The following is a 19,217-nucleotide window of genomic DNA, read 5'->3' as shown; positions in this document are numbered from 1 at the left end:
ACAGCCCACCCGCAATCGTTCCATTCCACTCACCAGCGTCCGATCGTCATCTTTCTCCAACTCTGAACATCTGCCAACAGCCATTCTCTCTCTCTCTCTCGCTCGTTTATGCCATCTGTCCATTTTTTGTTCTTTCCTCTCTCTCATGTTCGTTGACCTTTTTTGCTTATTACCCTTTGAGGGTTGCGCACAATCCGTGAACAGCTGAAGGATAGACAATCACAATGTGCAAAACCTCGGTTTCAACATGTACAAATAAAAAGGAGTTTGAGGAGAGTAGATGTCAAAAGTCTGACTTTTATTGATAGGATAATATATTTAATATGTAATAAAAGCACCAACAGACACAGTCACATTACGTGCTAAACAGTTTATTTTCTTCCCAGTGTGGTCCCAAAATGGTAATGATTCACCACACATAAATCATCTTTGATGAAACACGTACTCATTTCAGAGAGAAACAAAATTATAAACAATTAAAGTGACTATTATCTCCATCTGTGGTTCCACTAATAGACCGCAGCAAATTAACCAGCCATCAATATCGATTACGGATACTTGAGTCTTAAATGAACCTCTATGTTGTTACTAAGAAGATAAAAATGATCGAGTTTTCGGGACGTTAGAGAAAGTAATTGACTAAAATAAATTTAGAGAATTTGTCAGCAATGCATAAATTTAGCACAGCTTCGTCAAATATTTCTCAACAGCCATCCAAATGGTTTTATGTGCTACATTTTAGCACAGTCAGGTACTGTACGTGAGGTTTTTCTAGTTCACCATGGACCTGGTGGTTGCGTAATTTGAACGCTGAATGCCAACGGCAGTAAGATAATGGGCACCAAAGCGACCGTCTTTCCTTAGCTAGCCTATTACCTGGATAAACCGCCCTCCGGCCTTGTCATCTGATTGACAAAATGTATCAGCCTCAATTTTAAACATCCCAAAACTTTTCTTTTTATTGGTACACGTGTCATCAAAAAGCATTTTGATTGCTCGGGTGGTGAGCAAAGAAGTAGGACAGCTGTGCTGTGCAGATTTTAACACTTCATATTAATAATCTATGCAGGTGCAGGTTTTATGTTGTAGCAGAGGTTCTAAATCTCATTAGCATACAAAGCTATTAATTGCTTTGCGCTAATATTTGCAGATGTTCACTGACACGTCTTGTCCATACATAGAGACAATTACATGGTGTGAATTTCTATGCTGATGAGATTTCAACTTTCTGCTTGGTGATGGAAGAGATTATTTTATGCCATGTGTGTGTTTATAATTAAAGATCGTTCATAACATTGAAAAGAAAAGACTCGGAGGCATTATTTAATACATTTGGTCGATGTACGGTACGTGGCTATTAAAAAATGAAGAATTCCAGCAGTTTGTTTGCGTAACTCTCTCTAGTAAAGCCTTCCTTTCCCCTTTGGCGTAGAACAATCTAATTAGGGCAAAATGTAACTGCTCATTAATTAATCACAGCTCTATGTTTTAAGGGATTGACGAATTTCTTCACCGCATGTGTCTTAATTAAAGTCTCTTTAAAGATTTGTTTTTTTTTAGCTTATGTTGTCATGTCACCTTCACCTCCAGCTCTCCAACGTGCACAAGTGGGTTACATTATGTAGGCTAATTAGCACCTAGATTTTACCGCTCATGGCATAAATGCCCTTACCAATTATTGTGACGGTTTACTCTCTCACGAAACACAAATACTTGAAAAAAAGTGTAAGGATGTAATATCAATATGTGAGTAGTTCAAATGCAAAAACAAGACCAGAAACAATCTTACAGAAGCAAGGTTGGAGTCAGAAGACACATTTTACTGGAAGTCCAAATTCTGCAAATGTTCTGATCAACATTTTGCTGAATTTGCAAGGGAGATGTTCCCGTGAAGACAATTATGCCCAATATAGTTGTCCACAAAGTGTTGGTAAGAAAAAAAAAAAAAACCTCCTCATAGGAAATATGCTAATGCAGAAGTAAAGGCACTGCAGGGCAACTCTAATTAAGCTGAGTTTAAATGCAGGGACACACCAGCAGTGACTTCAAATCCTTCAAGCACAAGAAATAGTGCTGAAAACTGAACAAAGGAAAAAGTAGGAAGATGTAGAAGGAGAACTGGACTAATGATAGATCTGGTGCTCTTGTACAAATCACTGGAGGAAGTCTTAGCACGGGAGGGGGGGTTTGATTTAATATCCATTAAATGTACTGATCTAGAAATCAGGACTTTTGTTTCATTCAAACAATACAAAATAATGGATGCCTGTTAAGAGTTGATTCCAAAAATGGCCCATCTAACTTTACTTATAATTATACATATAATATATATAAATATAATAATAATAAGAAATTACAGAACAATAATGATAATAAATTAAAGTATAATTCTGGAGAGGTAGTAATACATTGCTAATCTGGCATAGATGGTCTTCAAGCTTGGGCTCTTCTATTTTGCTGCTAAAAATAATTGGGCAACCTTCATGAGCATCAAATCTACTTGTATGTATAGCCTCATCCCGTCTTGGGGGGGGTAAAATCTATCATTCACAGTCTTTGCATAAACACAAAACATGTGGAATTATGAATGACAATACAACATTTTGTTTCGGCTAAAGCTCTGCCGTAGCGCGCTTCGAGGAAGTCTTTTGCTGTCGGCACGAATAAGACGCTTCTTCCGCTGCATACAAAAACAACATGGGATGGAAATGGCAGATCCCATTAAAAGCCATAGATCCCTCAAGTAACTCTCCACCTTAGCCCTCAGAGAACCGCAGCTATGCTCCTTTTGCATTTTAAATGCTGCTGGAAGGCGTCACGCTTATGGAATATTCTGCCGCTAACCGGCAACTGTTGGCTCGGATTCAATTTTCTGACAATCCATGCGGGGGATTTACTGTGAAGCACCGTGTCTTGTTGAAAGCTTTTCCTCCCTCATTTCAGACTCCCATGGCATCCCAACCAACAAACACGACATCGTTTTCCAATTGGTGCTCAAGGATGAGATGAGGCGGGAGGCTTTTGTCTTGAAAGAGTTTGCCGCATTGCTTCACCGTTTCCCCATCTGGTATGTGATCTGAGCTCCATCCACGCTTGTCTGAGAATAGAAAAAAACAAAACGTGCTGTTTCACAAATAGAACGTTTACACTATGACTTGAAACAGGATGTCAAAACACCAAAAGGTTTTTACATGAGTATATATCTGACAGTTGGTTTTCTCTTTTAAGCTACTGTTTGGTAAGTTCAAGCTGCAACTCGTGAATCTTCGTCCTTGCGTGGTTAAGGGAATGTTCTCTTTGTTCAAAGTTACTGTGACACATGGAAAAAAGTAATCTCGTTGACGAATGAGCACCACCCAACCTGGAAACTTGGTTGACCAAATCCTCGATAATATTCATTTGCAGTAGCGGCCTTTTTAATAGTCTGGCTTTCCTCGTGAACATTTTTGAATAATAAAATAGCAGAGGCACAAACAGAAGCGGCAATCAGGAGATGGCTCGTTGGATCTTGCCAAGTCATCATTACGCCGCTCTCCAGACGGACTTTAGCTCAGCGTAGTGTCAGGCCCGTCTGGCTGAGGCTGGAATCGTCATAAAACGAGGCAGTAAGCAATAATGGAAAGCCATCATAACGCGATGATGGCTGCCGGCGTGATGGTAGCGAGTAGAGGTGATGGCCGTCATGGACCTGCTGCCTCTGATGGGTTGCGGGGGTTGTGTGATGTGTGTGTGTGCGTGTGTTCTCGACGCTGGCTTTTCAGCACGGGCCACTTAAACGGGCATCATGTAGTCTAATGGCCTTAAGCGGTTACGGAATGACTCAATTCTTCTCAGCCACATGGCCTAAAGATGAGAGATATGGCGCCGGTTTTGATCTGTTGGCAAATTTTTGGGCTCATTTGCATTTCTGTGGTATAAAAAAGTGCATCTGTTTCAAAAGTTAAAGTTGGGAAAAATATTCTAAATTTCTCAAAGTGACTCATGTATATGTTACCTGATAGCAACTCAGCTATTTTTGACACTGATTATTTTAGTACTTAAGTGACTAATTTCCGCGGCTTTGACAGATGGACAGTCCAGTCTGTCGTTATTCTTTTTTTTTTTTAAAGATGGCGTTATTATCATGGATACATGCAGATTTATATGTCATCATACAACATTTGTGCACAGTCGGACCCACCTGGCACAGTCATGCAGGAACGTGGGCTTCACAGTGCCTCTCTTCCTTCGCACATGCTACTCGCATGCTGCTAAGTGATGACCTCACTGTCCACTGTTATTTATGTTTGTGCACAAAAAAACAGATCACACTTTTTACTTTGGTGCCATTTCGATTTTATGGAATTCCAGCAGTACCCGAGATTGAAATAGAAATGTGTTGAAACAGAAAAGGCAACGAAGCAAGAACAAAACAAGAATAGTCACAAGGATTTGCCAGCGAAATAGAATGCACACATAAAAAGATAATGAGGAGAACACACACACACCCAGACACACACACACAAGACTCGTTAATAAAAACTTTTGGGCTCTTTGTTGCAAGGGTAAAAGGAAGAAAATGGTGGAGAAACTTGCCTTTTTTCCCCCAGCAGGCAGAAAATGGCATGCATATTGTAACACACAGTTCAAAGTGACAACTAGAAAGATAACATAGTGAGAAAGAAGGCCATGAGAACAAAGATGGAAGAAAGCATTCATGTCCACACAACAGGCCCATTAGCACATAGTGTAGATCACTTTGTTCTTGACTACATCACCCCTGTGGTCTTAAGATGTTTACACCTCAATTATAGCAACTTCCTACACCCTCGGGCTGTGTCAAATGACACTTTTGTTCCAAAAAAACAGCTAGATAGCACTGTTCTATTATGCTACCCACAAAGTGACAGCATCCCGCCACTAGATTGCAGTGTACGGATCAGTGTGATTTTCCCAAACACAAATTATGATCCCAAAATGATCAGCGAAATTACAATGTTTGCAGATGTTCATGCAGAGTGTCAGGAAATAAATCCAACCCAGATACAACAAATGAGACTATATCAAAATATTTTTGATTGACTCCAACCCAGTTCAGTGTAAGACAAGCTGTAGATTTAAGGATGGAAATGGAGTCTCTTGAGTGAGCCAGTAAAAAAGAATGGGGGAGAGCAATTTCAGAACCGTAATTGCTGGCTCTTTCGATAGACCTGTTAGAGTAATACTTTATTTCTAAAAAACATTGTCTCCTAGCATAAAAAAGACCATTCAAATTTTAATTGTCTTGGAGACTTGGGGACCTCACCGGTGGTGTTCCCCAGGGATCTTTTCCATGTCCACAACAATAGTCATTTCAATCTTAGAAAAATACTTTAATTGAGAGTGATTGTAGATTTCTTGCCTGCACCTGCAATGTTTGGTTGAAATGTGCATTTTATGCAGTTCTTCATCTTTGGAGTTTTATCAGAAATAAGAATAAAAGAAGAAGAAAATCTGAGGTGTAGAACTGTATACAATATTTATTGATGATGTTATCATTTCCATGGGTTTCCATTGTAAAGACAGACATTGGCTTTTACAGGGTGCATCTTGGAGAGGGGTACAGCTCGGAGTTCCTGGAAATCTTCTAGTGAGGGGCCCATAGGAAGATTTGTTCAGGTGGATGGTGTTGACAAGGTAAGAAGGATTTGACGCCGCTCGGATCAAAAGTCCAGGGCAGCACGAGTCTAAGGCTTCTTCTGTGAGTGTGTGCAAAAGTACACTGTCACCAAGATGAGTCATTTCGGCTTTTAGCATGTTGCTATGTCCTTTCTCCCCTGGAGACGTTTCCCAAAACATTTTCCACAAACCTCAAGAGCCATTTTGCAAACAATTCACAACCACAAAGAATCTCCAAACTTTTTACAAGGGTTATCTGAAAGGCTTTCAAGAGCATACATGTTCAGCTTTCAGAGCCCGAGAGGACAATGTACACTATAGTCATTTTGTATAATATAAATATGTGAAATTTGGATTTACAAGGTTTTGCCAAAGAGCAGTCTTTGCACTCTTTTTTTTTTTTTTTTTTACACAAGTATAAAAATATATGAAACAAAAATGGCGTGAAGTACAAAGACATATTAAAGTGTAAATGTATGAAGTAGACCTTACATGCCAGTTGCCAGTGTTTGCAGAAATAATAATAATTGATAATTGTTGCCAATACGCATCTATGGCACTCTCTCACTGTAAATATACCTTGTTATGCATACACTAACAAATTGTTAACGCCAAATTAAAAATAAAATTGAGGGAAAACGAGTCATAACATTTTGGAAAAGTAAGTCATTCTGTAACAAGAAATGTTTGTAGTATTATGAGGATTTTTTATTTTATAGGACTTAAATTCTCCACTCAAACCTCAATTCAATGTTTTTTTAGATGTGGCTCTATTTATAAATAATTATTAGCAAGTTTTAAGATATTTTTGCATTTGTTAGTGACATTTATATTTTTGAAGTTAATGTCTGACAACTACTGCGTATAACAAACCAATGTCAACAAAACAATAATCTCCTATATAGACATCTGAAGCAAGTTGTCACTTTTGTGACATTTCATGTGAAATAGTGATGGTATTCTTATTAGTGTACACTTTGCTGACCTGAGATGATTCAATTTTTGGGCTACTTCATCTCATCAACCGTTTGCGACTATTTCAAAAAAAAAATATTTCAGCCAGCTTCTGTGAACATTTTCTACATTCATAATTACAAGCTCAATTTTGGCAACAAAACAAACCACCCAAAATTGTTTAGCAAACAAAGCAACGGGAAGAAAATGCCATCTTGTGACAGTATACTATGTACATTGTTTAACATCTGATGAGGCATTCTATTTATTTTACAGTATAAATGGTAGTGAAAATCTCGTTTTGTTCAGTTCTGTAGAAAGCTTATGTGAGTTTATTTACAGCAGTTATATAACTTCATTGATTATTAATGTTATGTTTGATATTTACATACTGGGATGGATGTCGGTAACATGATCTCAAATCAGATTTAGAATGATCTTCACTTTATGATTATGCTCTTCAGTTCTGTATATAAATTAACATAGCATGTTTCAAATGATTTGTGTTTTCTCAAATGACAAGCAAAAACAGCTAAATGTACTAGAATGAGTAATACCAATGATTGATATGTAAACACCTTACTTCAAGGCTCAAAGGTCAAAACTAAAATTGGTGTCATTTGAAAATAGCTGTTGAGTTCAATTAGCTCTTTGTAAAAATAAATTCATAATTTACGTTCCAACGCAAAATTGAGATTAAAATAATTGTTTAAAAGGCATGCGGTGCACTGCGGCTGTTTTCTTAGACCCGAGTGCTGGCCTTTAAATTCCATTAACCCATATTTCAAAGACCAAATCAAATGGTTTTGCATGAATATGTTTTAAAAGATAATCAAAAAGTTTGCTTTGAGACCTGATACAATGTTATAAGATTTTTCCTACTATGACCTTGAAGTTAATAGATTTGTCCCAAAAAAAAATAAATACATTGTTTTTTCTAAATATTCAATACTTTCCTGGATCAAAGTGATATAATTCCATTTTAAACAGTTATTTAAAATGATTCAATGTGGTTGGTATGTAGCTTAAGTCCATTTTATAAACTTTACAAGCACCAGCACTCGAACCGCGGTGCAGCCTTTATGGCTTTTAAGATTTTGTGTGCAAAAATGTTTAGTAAAATCCATTTTCTAGACCACTAACTAGAATGAAGATAAATTAAAGTACACAAATATCTATTTGCTTTAAATTACAATATATGGTTATCTTTTGCGATCTTACAGTTGATCAGCTATAAGTAAACAAAGATTTTTAAGCACAATAAGGAAAAGAATGTCATTAGCTGATATTTGTGCTTTTATGTATGACACAATTTGTACAGTACTATTTCATAGAAATTAAACGGCTCGTTTTGATTATTTTAGGGGACATAAATACCGCCTAGCAAATTAAATCTAATCATTAAATGTGTCACTTCAATATTAATTGATATAAAATAATTTTAAAAAATATTACAAAGTAAAGATAATAAATGCACGTTTTACCAGTTTTAAACAAAACAAACAGTAAAACAATTTAAATTCAACAATTCTACTTCTATATAACTTTTGGCAATAAGTGACTTAACTGAAATATATATACCAAAAATATATATGTACAGGATATGAAAAAACATAAATCACAATGTGTAATTCCAAGAAAAGAAAACAATGACTTTAGAGCAGGCACCTTTTATGTTCATCTCCCTTTTGTGTGTGATCAGCAGATGTGATATTCAAAGATATGACGTATGCGATCCTGGCTGTGATACGTTGGTCCATGTCACGAGACACAAAAGTAACTCACGTAAATAATAATAAAAAAAAGAAGAATTTAGCAAAATGTTTTAGTTGACTGTTTTAGTTGACATAATAAAGCCAGTAGATAATGTTGAAAAAGGAGAAGACAGTTGGGAAGATCATCCGCGACCATTTGTCTATGGAGTTGACGTCGGTCAAGTCCGGAATGTTGATCTTGAGCTGCGAGGTGCGCCTCCGTAGTCGACTCTTCTTCTGAGTCATGTGGCGCTCCAACGTGTTTCGGCCAAAATTGTGGCGGGCCAGCCCTGCTTTGCGGTACTGAAGGGTAGAGCTGTCGTACGTTAGCATGGTGTTCCGCGGGTCATTCAGACCCAAAGCCAGCTCTGAAATTCCCATGTCGTTCTTGATGTCCAAAGTGCTCAGCAAGATGTTTTCATGTGGGTCCATCTGATGAAGAGAAATGTCAACGTTGGTCATCAAAGTTTTGGACTTTTCTAAAATATTTCTGGCAACAAACCCTGACTTAAGTGAGCATTCTGATTTCAAATTGTGGCAAATATATTGGTTCAATTTCTCAGCACCTTATTCTTTTGGTCGCCGAGTCCGATTGCAGCGTCGTCCATAAAGATGGGTTCCCACATCGAGTCGTGACCGTCGAGATCCCGTTGTTTCATCCTGGCGTACAAAGTGTCATCTCGGCCAACGACGTTGCCCACCAGCCACTGCAAGCACACGGTGATGCTTGCTTAGTCAATTGAAGAGCAAATCCATTGAAGAGTTAGTCCTACCTTGTTTGGGTCCATTCGCATCTTTTCATTGTTGGCTGTGGCCGTCTTCTCGGCGGCCCTTTTCTGACGCTGAGGGCCCCGACCAAAGAAGATGTAGTTGACCAATGCGTACTCCAGTAAGGCCAGAAAGACAAAGACGAAGCAACCCATGAGGTACATGTCAATGGCTTTGACGTAGGGGATTTTGGGAAGCGTTTCTCTCAGATGGGTGTTGATGGTGGTCATAGTCAGCACCGTGGTAATACCTGATGGAAAAAAAGTTGATTGGAAGATGCAGGAGAGCGCTCATGGTGCAACGAAAGATTTATCTCTGCAACAACTAATGCTAATCTAATCTATGAGCCGCCACATCTTTGCTTCATTGATCCTGTCAGAGTCCATGAAAGTGAGTAGCTTACCCTTGTAACTTGAAATCTTGCATTTAGAAGCCAGTTAATTTTACCTTTTTAATTCAAACGTCAACCTTGGTCTCGTTCATTAGGTGAGAACTCCCGCTGAGGAAAGTGGTGGATGCTTTCAAACGCTTCGGGCATGGTTACGAAATTGAGCTTGTATTTAAATTTGCTTTCACTCTTGACTTTCCAAGTAGTTTTATGAGAAATTAGAAGAATTCTGTACTGGCTCATTCAAATGCATTACAGCACATAGTTTTGTAAAATGTTAGTACATTTCTTTTGACTTGTCTTTTTTTTTTCTTCTTCTTCAGTGAATGGTACCCGACTTACCTAGAGCAACTCTGGCAGCAGATGCATCATAGTTGATCCAAAAGGAGACCCAGGAGAGAATGGTGATGAGGATTGAAGGCATATACGTTTGCAGGATGAAGTATCCAATGTTTCGCTTCAGCTTAAAACTTAACGACAGGCGGGGATAAGATCCTACACAGTTGGAAAAAGGTAAAAAGCAGCGGTCAGTGTTCAATCGACCAAGCTATTTTGATTTGAGCATTTCTGAAGACAAGCATTTCGATGAGCCGCTGTCAAAACATTTAAATGGAGGAAACCGTGCTGGTCAAGAAGCAATTGTTCAAGATGCATAAAGTCGTGCCCTTCATTTGGTATTTAATTTCAAATTGACCATGAAATTAGACTTTGAACCTGATCATCACATTGATAGAAATTTGTTTGGTGTTGTGAAATGCACTGTATAGATGCACTTTTTTTTATGAAGGTGGGACCATAACTAAATTCCAAGCCAATTGTAAAACCTCACCCATAAGAGCATCACAAGAAATTGCAATTGACTTGAAAGTCACGCACACATAAAAGCGCTGAAGGGACGAGATTTACACATGAAAACACTTAAGAGTGCGCCAGGCTTTGGCTTACGTCTGCTATTTAATTTAGTTAATTCCAGCATGAGCCACATGCTGCATGTCACCAAGATGAGATAAGAAAGGCAGCAGGTTAAACGGAACAACAAAGCCCAGCGCTACGCATTATTCATTCGCTAAAATGACATTGGCTCTCCTTGGCCGTAAACTTGAAACTGGCGTTGGCCGAGTGCCAAGCACATGCTGATGTTGGCATCTTTGAACGACCTCGGGGTCACTACTTCCATTCTGCCGTTGACATCGCGCTAAAAGGGGAATCCCCGCCACTTCTGCATCTAGACTTAATTTAAGTCACATTAGTAGGGCAACACTTGACCGAGCGTCCTTAAATTGCATTAAACGGTACCGGCGAGTATTGTGAAGTCATATGGGAATAATGGAGTTATGGTGACTTGTAACCATTTGAATTCTGACAAGCTCCAGAAAGAACATAGAGCAAAACCACTGGCCTGCTTACGCGAGCATGGTATGAATATGGAAGCACGCAAAGCATTAATATTTCATTGTATCAGACAACATTCTTTTTGTTTATTGCTTTTAAATAAGTCATGGCGTCTTCCATCTCGGAGGGAACTTCCTGATATAAACTCGGTTTGAACGTTTTCATCCTTACAAGCAATTAGCAGGGATGGTTATTTTTGTATCCATCCGAGTGCAATCACTGAAGGGGATTTGCTTGCATCATAATGAAATGAAACAGTAAAAAGCCACATTAAAATCCCCATTTCAGTGCCGTTCTTACTTAATGAAATGAAAGTTCCTTGATTGACCAAATTAACAATTCATTGGTTAATTGTTAATTTTAAAGAGGAAATCAAGTAAAAAAAAATCTTTACCATAATGTGTTCTATGCACCCCCGCACTAAACACTTGCATTTGTGGAACATGAATTAAATCCACTTTATTTTGATTAAACTTCTAACGAGTTGAGTTTCAAACAGCAGCGCCTGTTTCAAAAAAAACTATTTGTCAGCCTTGTACAGTACATACTGTTAAACCTCCTCACCTGTAGAGAAGACGACATTCTTGGAGATGAGTTTGTGATCCACAATGGAGAACTGTGGTAATTCAATCTTGTCCACGCCAGTCACGGCATTGTTGCCTCCTCGCCAGTAAAACTCAATGTCGTCAGTTGTGTAACCATCTGAGACGGGAAACCAGAAAGCAACGTGTTCACAATTGAAGGCATCAAATTTCACAAAAGGAGGAAATAAGAAAGTATCTATTGGACTGTCCTCTTCAATTAAATCGTACAAACTCCCGTGCCAATGCCATCTAGTATCCCCCCCCAAAAAATCGTTAAGAAGGTAACAGCATATTTGCACAATTTTATTGCCATGTCTGAGTTTGAAAAAAATGAATCAACTCATGTGTAAGCATTCTAAGTTTTTAGCTTACATGAACAAAATGAGCCACTTATTTTCACCAAGCCTACTTTGCTGTCTTGGCAGTCAAATTTGAGGATATCATATTAATTCAGCATGTTTTTAAAACAGTGAAATAAAAAGTAGTAGCAAGGGTTTCACTCCAGCCAGAATAAATTCAACCTCTGTATTATCTGATCTGATTTTTTTTTTTTTTTTTTTTTTTGGGACAAGTTAAATAAATGATTAGCACTATTAGCGTTGCATGCATTCACTGATTTGAATCATTGACGATTGAGCCTTCTTTGAACAAAGCTGGTGCTAATGCCTTGATGCTACATTTGGACTGAATTATGAAAAGGCCCGACTATCAATAATGAATTCATGTTAAACATACAGCATTACTTATGTATAGTAGCCGAGGAAACCCCTTTACTGTGTATGTTGGCTATACGGGACTAAATCTATGAGTCAGCCTATTGTGTTGTCTCCCAAGTGCAAGTAAATTATTAACATTTGGAGAAAGATAATTAAATAACTAAGCGAGGCATCCATTTTCATCTCTAGAAGCCAGTCGAATCCATGAAAGGGACGAGATTCTATTAATATTAATGGCAAGCAAAGTTATTCCCTCTTTTGCTTTCATTTTGGCCAAATCAGCGGAGACATGGGCAGCAAAGTGGGCTTTGGCTACAAGCCATAAATCATTGAGTAACAGGATGATTGCTCCTTTCAAAAGCAAAGATAGAACATTCTTGTTAGACTATAAAAGACGTGATACATTGCACGCTGAGTGTGGTTTATTATTGAAAGTGCAATGATGACGTGCGAGTCACTTAAAGCCATTTCTCGCCATGCAGTTTAATCGAACGGCCGTTCAATTAATCCTCCTTCTGTGAGGATTATACTCCACGCTTCTTCACATTGAGCAAGACTTACAAAGCACTTATTTATTTTTGATAATACACAGTACAACAAGTATAATTAAGCTCCACCAAAATCTTTCCATCACGTCTGCCTTTCTAGTCGAGTCACAAATACGCGGTCATTTGTTTCTACCTCAGCAGTGTTCCCTCCCTCCCTCCCTCCCTCCTTCCCTCCCTCCCTCCCTCCATCCTGCCTGCTCTCCTTAATGAAATCTTGACTGACCTATTTAGTTGGAATGAATTATTAAACCTGACTTTGAACACCCTCACACTCAGAAACATCTCTTGTTCCCCTTGATGAAAGCCCCGCTTGGTGCTTTGCTGCATTCCAGTGTTAGCAACCCACGACGCATTTCCGTTTCCATTTTGGCTTCATCTACATCTCAAAAGTAGTGAAGAAGATGGATCGTCGTGTCCCGGTCTAAAATCTACATGCTCTACTTTTCTCAGCCTGCAATAACTATCTCTCAATATCTGATTTGATGTACAGCTTTTCGAAATAGTCCAAGTAGTTAAGCGTGAGATGAACATAACTCACCCAATCCAAACATTTTGCTCTTTGACCTATTGCACAGATGTCAAACTCAGATACGGATACGGCCCGCCCCATCATTTTAATTTGAGGTGCTCATATATTTATTTGGGTTGTCAGGCATAATGGCCCTCAGAAAGAAGACTACAATGCGGCCTGCGAAAAAAATGAGTTCGACACCCCTGACCTATAGCTGTTTAGCATTCAGCATCAAGAGGGAGGGAGGGAGAGGGAGCGAGAGTGCGAGCAAGAGAGAGACAGAGAGAGAGAGAGACATACAAATTAGAACAATAGGGCAAATAGGAAAGGAACTCCATTAAGCCTAATTGGCAGATATTAACTTGTCCCATCTGGGGGAAAAAATGAGTATTCCATGGCAGCACAAAAGATCTGTGAGTCCGGGAGTGCCGGCGGGCCCAAATTAAATGAAATTTTGGGTGATTCCATCTGTGGAGATAACAATGCAATAGAAGAGCTATTTAACTGGGACTGTGGCATATCTCCCTGTCGGCATCTGACTGCAGGCTTTTTATCAGCTCAATAAAAAGATGTCTCCCTTGATTTCTTTTAATGGTCAAAGAAGGTTGTCGGCGTGAGATAAAATACCGGCATCTGCTGTATAAAATATTTTTTATTTTCAATTGAAGTACTGTAGCTCACATAGTGCAAATGCCCGGTTTGGTTTTCTGTGCTCCCTCTTGGCACACTGCGCTATTACTATTCGTCAAAACTTGGAAACATTCTTGTGGAAGTTCAAAGTCATTTCAATAGGCGTGAATTTGATGTTTAAATTGGGTTTCAAATGGTCCTTCATGGCCGGCTGCAGCTTTGGACTCTCAGAGACATCCATTTATTGGAAGTGAATGCACCCGTCTCAAGTGAAAAGCCAGCCGTATAATAAACAGACAGTTTGCATTTCAGCTCGATGCATATGAAAACATGCAAGAGCACACGCGGCACCTGCACAACTAACCGCTTTCCATCCGACCCCCCCCCCAGTGAGCTGAAGTGGCTCAACTTGAAGATTCTGTTTTGATTCCACACAGTTCAAAGTGACTTTAATGTCAATTCTGGCAACCAATTAAAAATGTCTCTCATATTTCTGCTGCGCATGGAAAGGCTGGAGCTGGCTGCATGCCCTGGCAGCGATGGAACATCTAAAGATAAGAAAGTAAATATGGCATAGATAGAGGAGAGAGAAAGAAAAAAAAATAGAACTATTACCTCTTAGAAATACATTTGAAGCCCTAACTCTAAATTGAAACCCTAACCCTAATTTGAAACCCTACTTTGAGACCATAACCCCATATTAAACCTTAATCCTTATCCTAACCCTAGTTTACTTTGAAACCCTAATCATAGTTTGAAACCGATTTAGAAACCCTAATTTAACACCCTAACTTTGAAAAACCCTATGTTTGTATTTCCCAACGGTTTCAATGACCCCAACTTTTGTTAATGGCCTTTTTCTGTGCGTGCCTTTTAAATATTAAATTCCCCACTGCACCAAAGAGCCCTTTGCAGTCACACATGGAGCTGATCCCGAGCTGATCAAAAAAAAAACCAAAGTGTACTTTCTAGTGTTGAATGGCCGTGCAGTGTTCATGAGTTATTAAAGAGGTTTACAGCGTGTGTACTCGTAGAGTCAGTGTGACATCTTTTAACAGGAAACACGTTCGTGTTGCAGTTAGGGCACCTGAATAACATCGCACAGTTGGCGTGTCATGTCACACTGACCCACAATTTTAAAGCTATAAAAAAAAAAATCTTTTCATAATTGATGCAATGGTAGTTCCCGGTGCTTCGGTAGAATCCACAAAAGGGAAATTCTGAAATGTCATGTATTATATGAGAGAGAGAGAGAACAAATGCTCGGGCTTTTGTATTGGTTTACTCCCATTCAAAAGTTTTGGGTCACTCAAGATACAGCAAAAGATGGAAAAGGGAAAACTACTTACAACTCTCAATTTCCAATGTGCAATTTTGCTCATCCAGTGGATACCTTCTGAGGTCCATCATACAAGCAGCTGTCGTGGTGATCCTGAAAAGTCACACACAGGACAAAAAAAACATTTGATCATACAAAGATGTCATGAACCTAACCTCCCTGCATGATTCGAATTACTAGACAGATTTCTTTAATCTCCCTCATGCATATGCAATTGACCAGCGGCTCTGCAATGCGACCATCCCAGATGCCCTTGAGTCTCAGTTTGCGTTATGATAAAGTCATAAGGACAAACTTGGTCTTTTAAAAAGAGAAGAAAAAAAAAATGAGAATGCCAGTCAGTCTGAAAAAAACACCCATATTATAAAATGTGTATGATCGTTGCCATAGTAACCTCCTCAGTGAACTCAAGAGCCACGGATAGGTAGGATGATGATAAGGGCCATCCGCGAGTCAATAGATAAGCTTCTGTTGTCCGTCAGGCTTTGTAGGAAGAACATAAGCACGAGGCTGTGAGTAATAGCTTTCCATTCTTTACTCCTCTACGCGAACTTGATTCCCAAAGAGGGAGTTGCCACCGAGCCGCAATTGTGTAGGCGCATCTGACAACACAGATAAATGTGCGCTAGTAGAAAAGCTCATCACGAGTCCGAGTGTAAAGATAAGCACCTTGTGGCCTAACTAGACTCTTTTTTTCCATGATGGAGAACAAAAAGCTGTCTGATACAATACTAATAGTTCTGCTTCTTGTCATCTTCACGGTGGCTTGCTGGCTGCTTTTATTGGCACTTTTCCGGCATCATAGTTTCACTCCAAGTGTGATGGTCAGAAATGTGTTCCTATTTTCTCGTGTACACCTCAGCCTTGATCAATAAATAATGTTTGGCCTGGACAAGGTTGGGCGGCTTTTCTGGTTGATGTCACTTGTCTTTGTCAGCGTTTCTTTCATCCGTGCGGATGTGCTTCTGGTGATGAGTCCGCCTGGTGTTTAACCAAGGAGTAAATTGCTGCTTACTTTCTGGCAAATATCTGATCTTGAGTATGTAAATGGAAGTCAGCGGTGGAGAACTGAGTTGCAAGAACCTCTGGCACAGTCTTTGGGAAGATGGCCCGGCTAAGGTAAAGGTTAGTATTATGTACATATTTATATGCGTCACTGGATGAATGCACATTTGTATGCTATTTATTTTTTCCTTTATTTTTCCAGCCTATATTAGCATGCAATTTGGAATTTGCTCACTAGTAGCATAAATCCAGCCATTAATATTTATTATTGTTATTATTATTATTATTATTTGATATATTTCTATTATTAATATTTGTAATATTTTCATAATATTTCAGCCCGTGGTATCTTGCTGACCGCCCGAAGACGTCACCACCAAGCACACCAACTGAGCTCCATATGTTGAAACAACATGGTGGCCCTCACTTGTAAGGTCAAGTCACGGTTAAGTAGCCTCACAAGCTTGAGGCCATTTTTAACATTCTGTCCAAGTAACACATTTTCCACACGCAAAGCAAGACTTCACAAATGCCCGCCGCTGGAACTGGACCTCTTTTGGTGTATAGAATGTGAAGCGAGTAGTTGAAGTAGTTAGAACCCAAGAGTCACTCGATGGATAATACACAATCAGCAGGATGGTCAAGATGCATTATTGAGCAACACTTTGGCACTGTCATTTATTCATCATAAGCCGTGTCGTGCTTCGAAGCCCCGCGGATGCAATTTGAGTGTAAATGAATGTCATTTTATCCCAACTGGATTGCTCATAAATTGTTCAGAACAGGAAGATGAGGCACACACCTAATTAGGCAGAACAACTTGATCTTTTCTGTGAAGCTTTTACTTACTATTACCTTCTCATTCTTGCCAGCATTACCAGTGTCAAAAGGCTTTTTGACTTGGAATTTAGATCACATTACTCCAGTGGCTCCAAAATAGGGCAAATAAATAATGTAAAATTGGGAAATGCAAAATTCAATGTTTGGGTGGGAAGTAACTCCCTAGGAACAGACAGATATGCATTACAGTGTAAGTCTTGCGTGAGGATATTTTAAAAAAGAGTGCAGGGTTAGTGCAAGTTATGTACTGTATATTATTTTGAAAGCTGTGGTGCCCTTCAAAACACCTTAACGAATCCCTGCTATGAATTTGTAGTTGAATGGCATCCAAAGAAAGTAAATAGAGAATATGTGATTATTCATCATCTGTTTGTTCTCTTGATCTGCATTCACGCTTATCTCCTTCAAAGGACTTGACACATCCAATTATATTTCCATCGTGGAGTCTCTAAGAAAAAAAAATCACTCTACAATTGCATTGGTCCATTTGTGTGTGTGGAATGCCATCATAGCTTGTTCTGCTGTGACAGTCAATGTTGATGTACTGTACTGTGTTGCAAATATTTCCATAAAATATTTTAGGTTCTTCTGGGATTTGAACTCCAGTCGCTGTGGTGAAAGTTCAGAACACTAACCACTACACTATGGAACCCTGACTTGGAGTGAATGTAAGGTACGTATATGGTTTTATGGAGCAACTCACAAGTGAATAGTTTTAAATCCTACTTTGAAACCCTAACTCTAGTATGAAACCCTACATTGGAACCCTAACCCTAGTTTTAAACCCTACTTTGAAACCCTTGTTCTAGTTTTAAACCCTATGTTGAAACCCTAACCCTAGTTTTAGACTCGACTTTGAAACCCTAACCCTAGTATGAAACCCTAACCCTCATTTTAAACCCTACTTTGGAAGCCTAACCCTCTACCAAAATGACCAAAATGGCATTAAAAACACATTGATTCTAACATGGGTCATTATTGACACACTTAAGTGTACTTGTTTATCTAAGGTTTAATATGGATTGAAGGTGGTAGAGTACCAACGCAATGCATAATGCATAATTGCTGTCCAAAAAGGAAGGGAAAGTCATTTTGTGGGGTTTTTTAGGATTCGCTTGTGAGCTGCTCCAGAAAACCATATATGTACCTACCGACACCTACTGGTGGAAGTCATGTGAACTCTCTCGTTCACTGAAAACAATTCATTCTTTTGAACGAATCGTTCACTCACGAGCCAACACTCGTGGCGCAAAAAAGGTTGGGGACCACTCTATATTTGCTTGTGAGCTGCTCCATAAAACCATACATGTACCTTATATGTGATGTGAGGGTTCTGTAGTGTAGTGGTTAATCCACTGGACTTTCACCCCAGTGACCTGAGTTCAAATCCTAGTAGGTTCTAAAACATTTTATCATGGAAAACTTTGCATACAACTGTTCGCTTGTGAGCTGCTCCATAAAAGCATACATGTACCTTAAATGGTATATGTGAGTTCCGTAGTGTAGTGGTTAGTGCACTGCACTTTAACCCTAGTGACCTGAGTTCAAATCCCAGTAGGTTCCAAAATGTTTTATCATGGAAAAATTTGCATACTGTTTGCTTGTGAGCTGCTCCATAAAAGCCTACATGTACCTTCTATGTAATGTGAGGGTTCCGTAGAGTAGTGGTTAGTACACTGGACTTTAACCCCAGCAACCTGAGTTCAAATCCCAGTAGGTTACACGATGTTTTATCATGGAAACATTTCCTTACTGTTCGCTTGTGAGCTGCTCCATAAAAGCATACATGTACCTTCTATGTAATGTGAGGGTTCTGTAGTGTAGTGGTTAGTACACTGGACTTTGACCCCAGTGACCAGAGTTCAAATCCCAGTAGGTTCCAATACATTTTATCATGGAAAAATGTGCATACACCACTGTTCACTTGTGAGCTGCTCCATAAAAGCATACATGTACTTTCCATACAGTGTGAGGGTTCCATAGTGTAGTGGTTAGTGCACTGGACTTCAACCCCAGCGACCTGAGTTCAAATCCCAGTAGGTTCCAAAACATTTTATCATGGAAAAATTTGCATTACTGTTCACTTGTAATGCTTGGGTTAGGCTTAGGGCTAGTGTTAGAGCTAGGGTTAGGGTTAGAGCTAGTGTTAGA

At 39.1% G+C, this 19,217-nt stretch overlaps 1 protein-coding gene and 1 long non-coding RNA gene across 4 annotated transcripts in view; one reads left to right on the top strand and one right to left on the bottom strand.

The window, feature by feature from the left end:
- LOC148386709 (uncharacterized) overlaps positions 1-12,025 on the top strand; it is a 54,883-nt gene extending 42,858 nt beyond the window's left edge. For both annotated transcript variants that reach the window (XR_015863060.1, XR_015863061.1), the window contains 3 exons: positions 2,944-3,067; positions 5,561-5,655; positions 9,825-12,025. This is a non-coding gene — a long non-coding RNA (uncharacterized LOC148386709). The remainder of the gene's footprint in view (positions 1-2,943; positions 3,068-5,560; positions 5,656-9,824) is intronic.
- The window catches only part of gabrb2b (gamma-aminobutyric acid type A receptor subunit beta2b), a 197,919-nt gene continuing 184,180 nt past the window's right edge, over positions 5,479-19,217 (bottom strand). For both annotated transcript variants that reach the window (XM_088398667.1, XM_088398668.1), the window contains exons 11-16: positions 15,232-15,314; positions 11,458-11,595; positions 9,844-9,996; positions 9,119-9,363; positions 8,912-9,052; positions 5,479-8,777 (exon numbers count right to left, since the gene is read on the bottom strand). In XM_088398667.1, coding sequence (XP_088254793.1) covers positions 8,430-8,777; positions 8,912-9,052; positions 9,119-9,363; positions 9,844-9,996; positions 11,458-11,595; positions 15,232-15,314 — 1,108 coding nt within the window. In that variant the 3' untranslated portion in view covers positions 5,479-8,429. The remainder of the gene's footprint in view (positions 8,778-8,911; positions 9,053-9,118; positions 9,364-9,843; positions 9,997-11,457; positions 11,596-15,231; positions 15,315-19,217) is intronic.

Source organism: Syngnathus floridae, chromosome 15 (genome assembly GCF_059516105.1).
Source record: "Syngnathus floridae isolate MCC-2025c chromosome 15, RoL_Sflo_1.0, whole genome shotgun sequence".
Taxonomy (NCBI): Eukaryota; Metazoa; Chordata; class Actinopteri; order Syngnathiformes; family Syngnathidae; genus Syngnathus; species Syngnathus floridae.
Note: the sequence above shows the minus strand (reverse complement) of the source record. Positions and strands in the feature narration are given on the sequence as shown.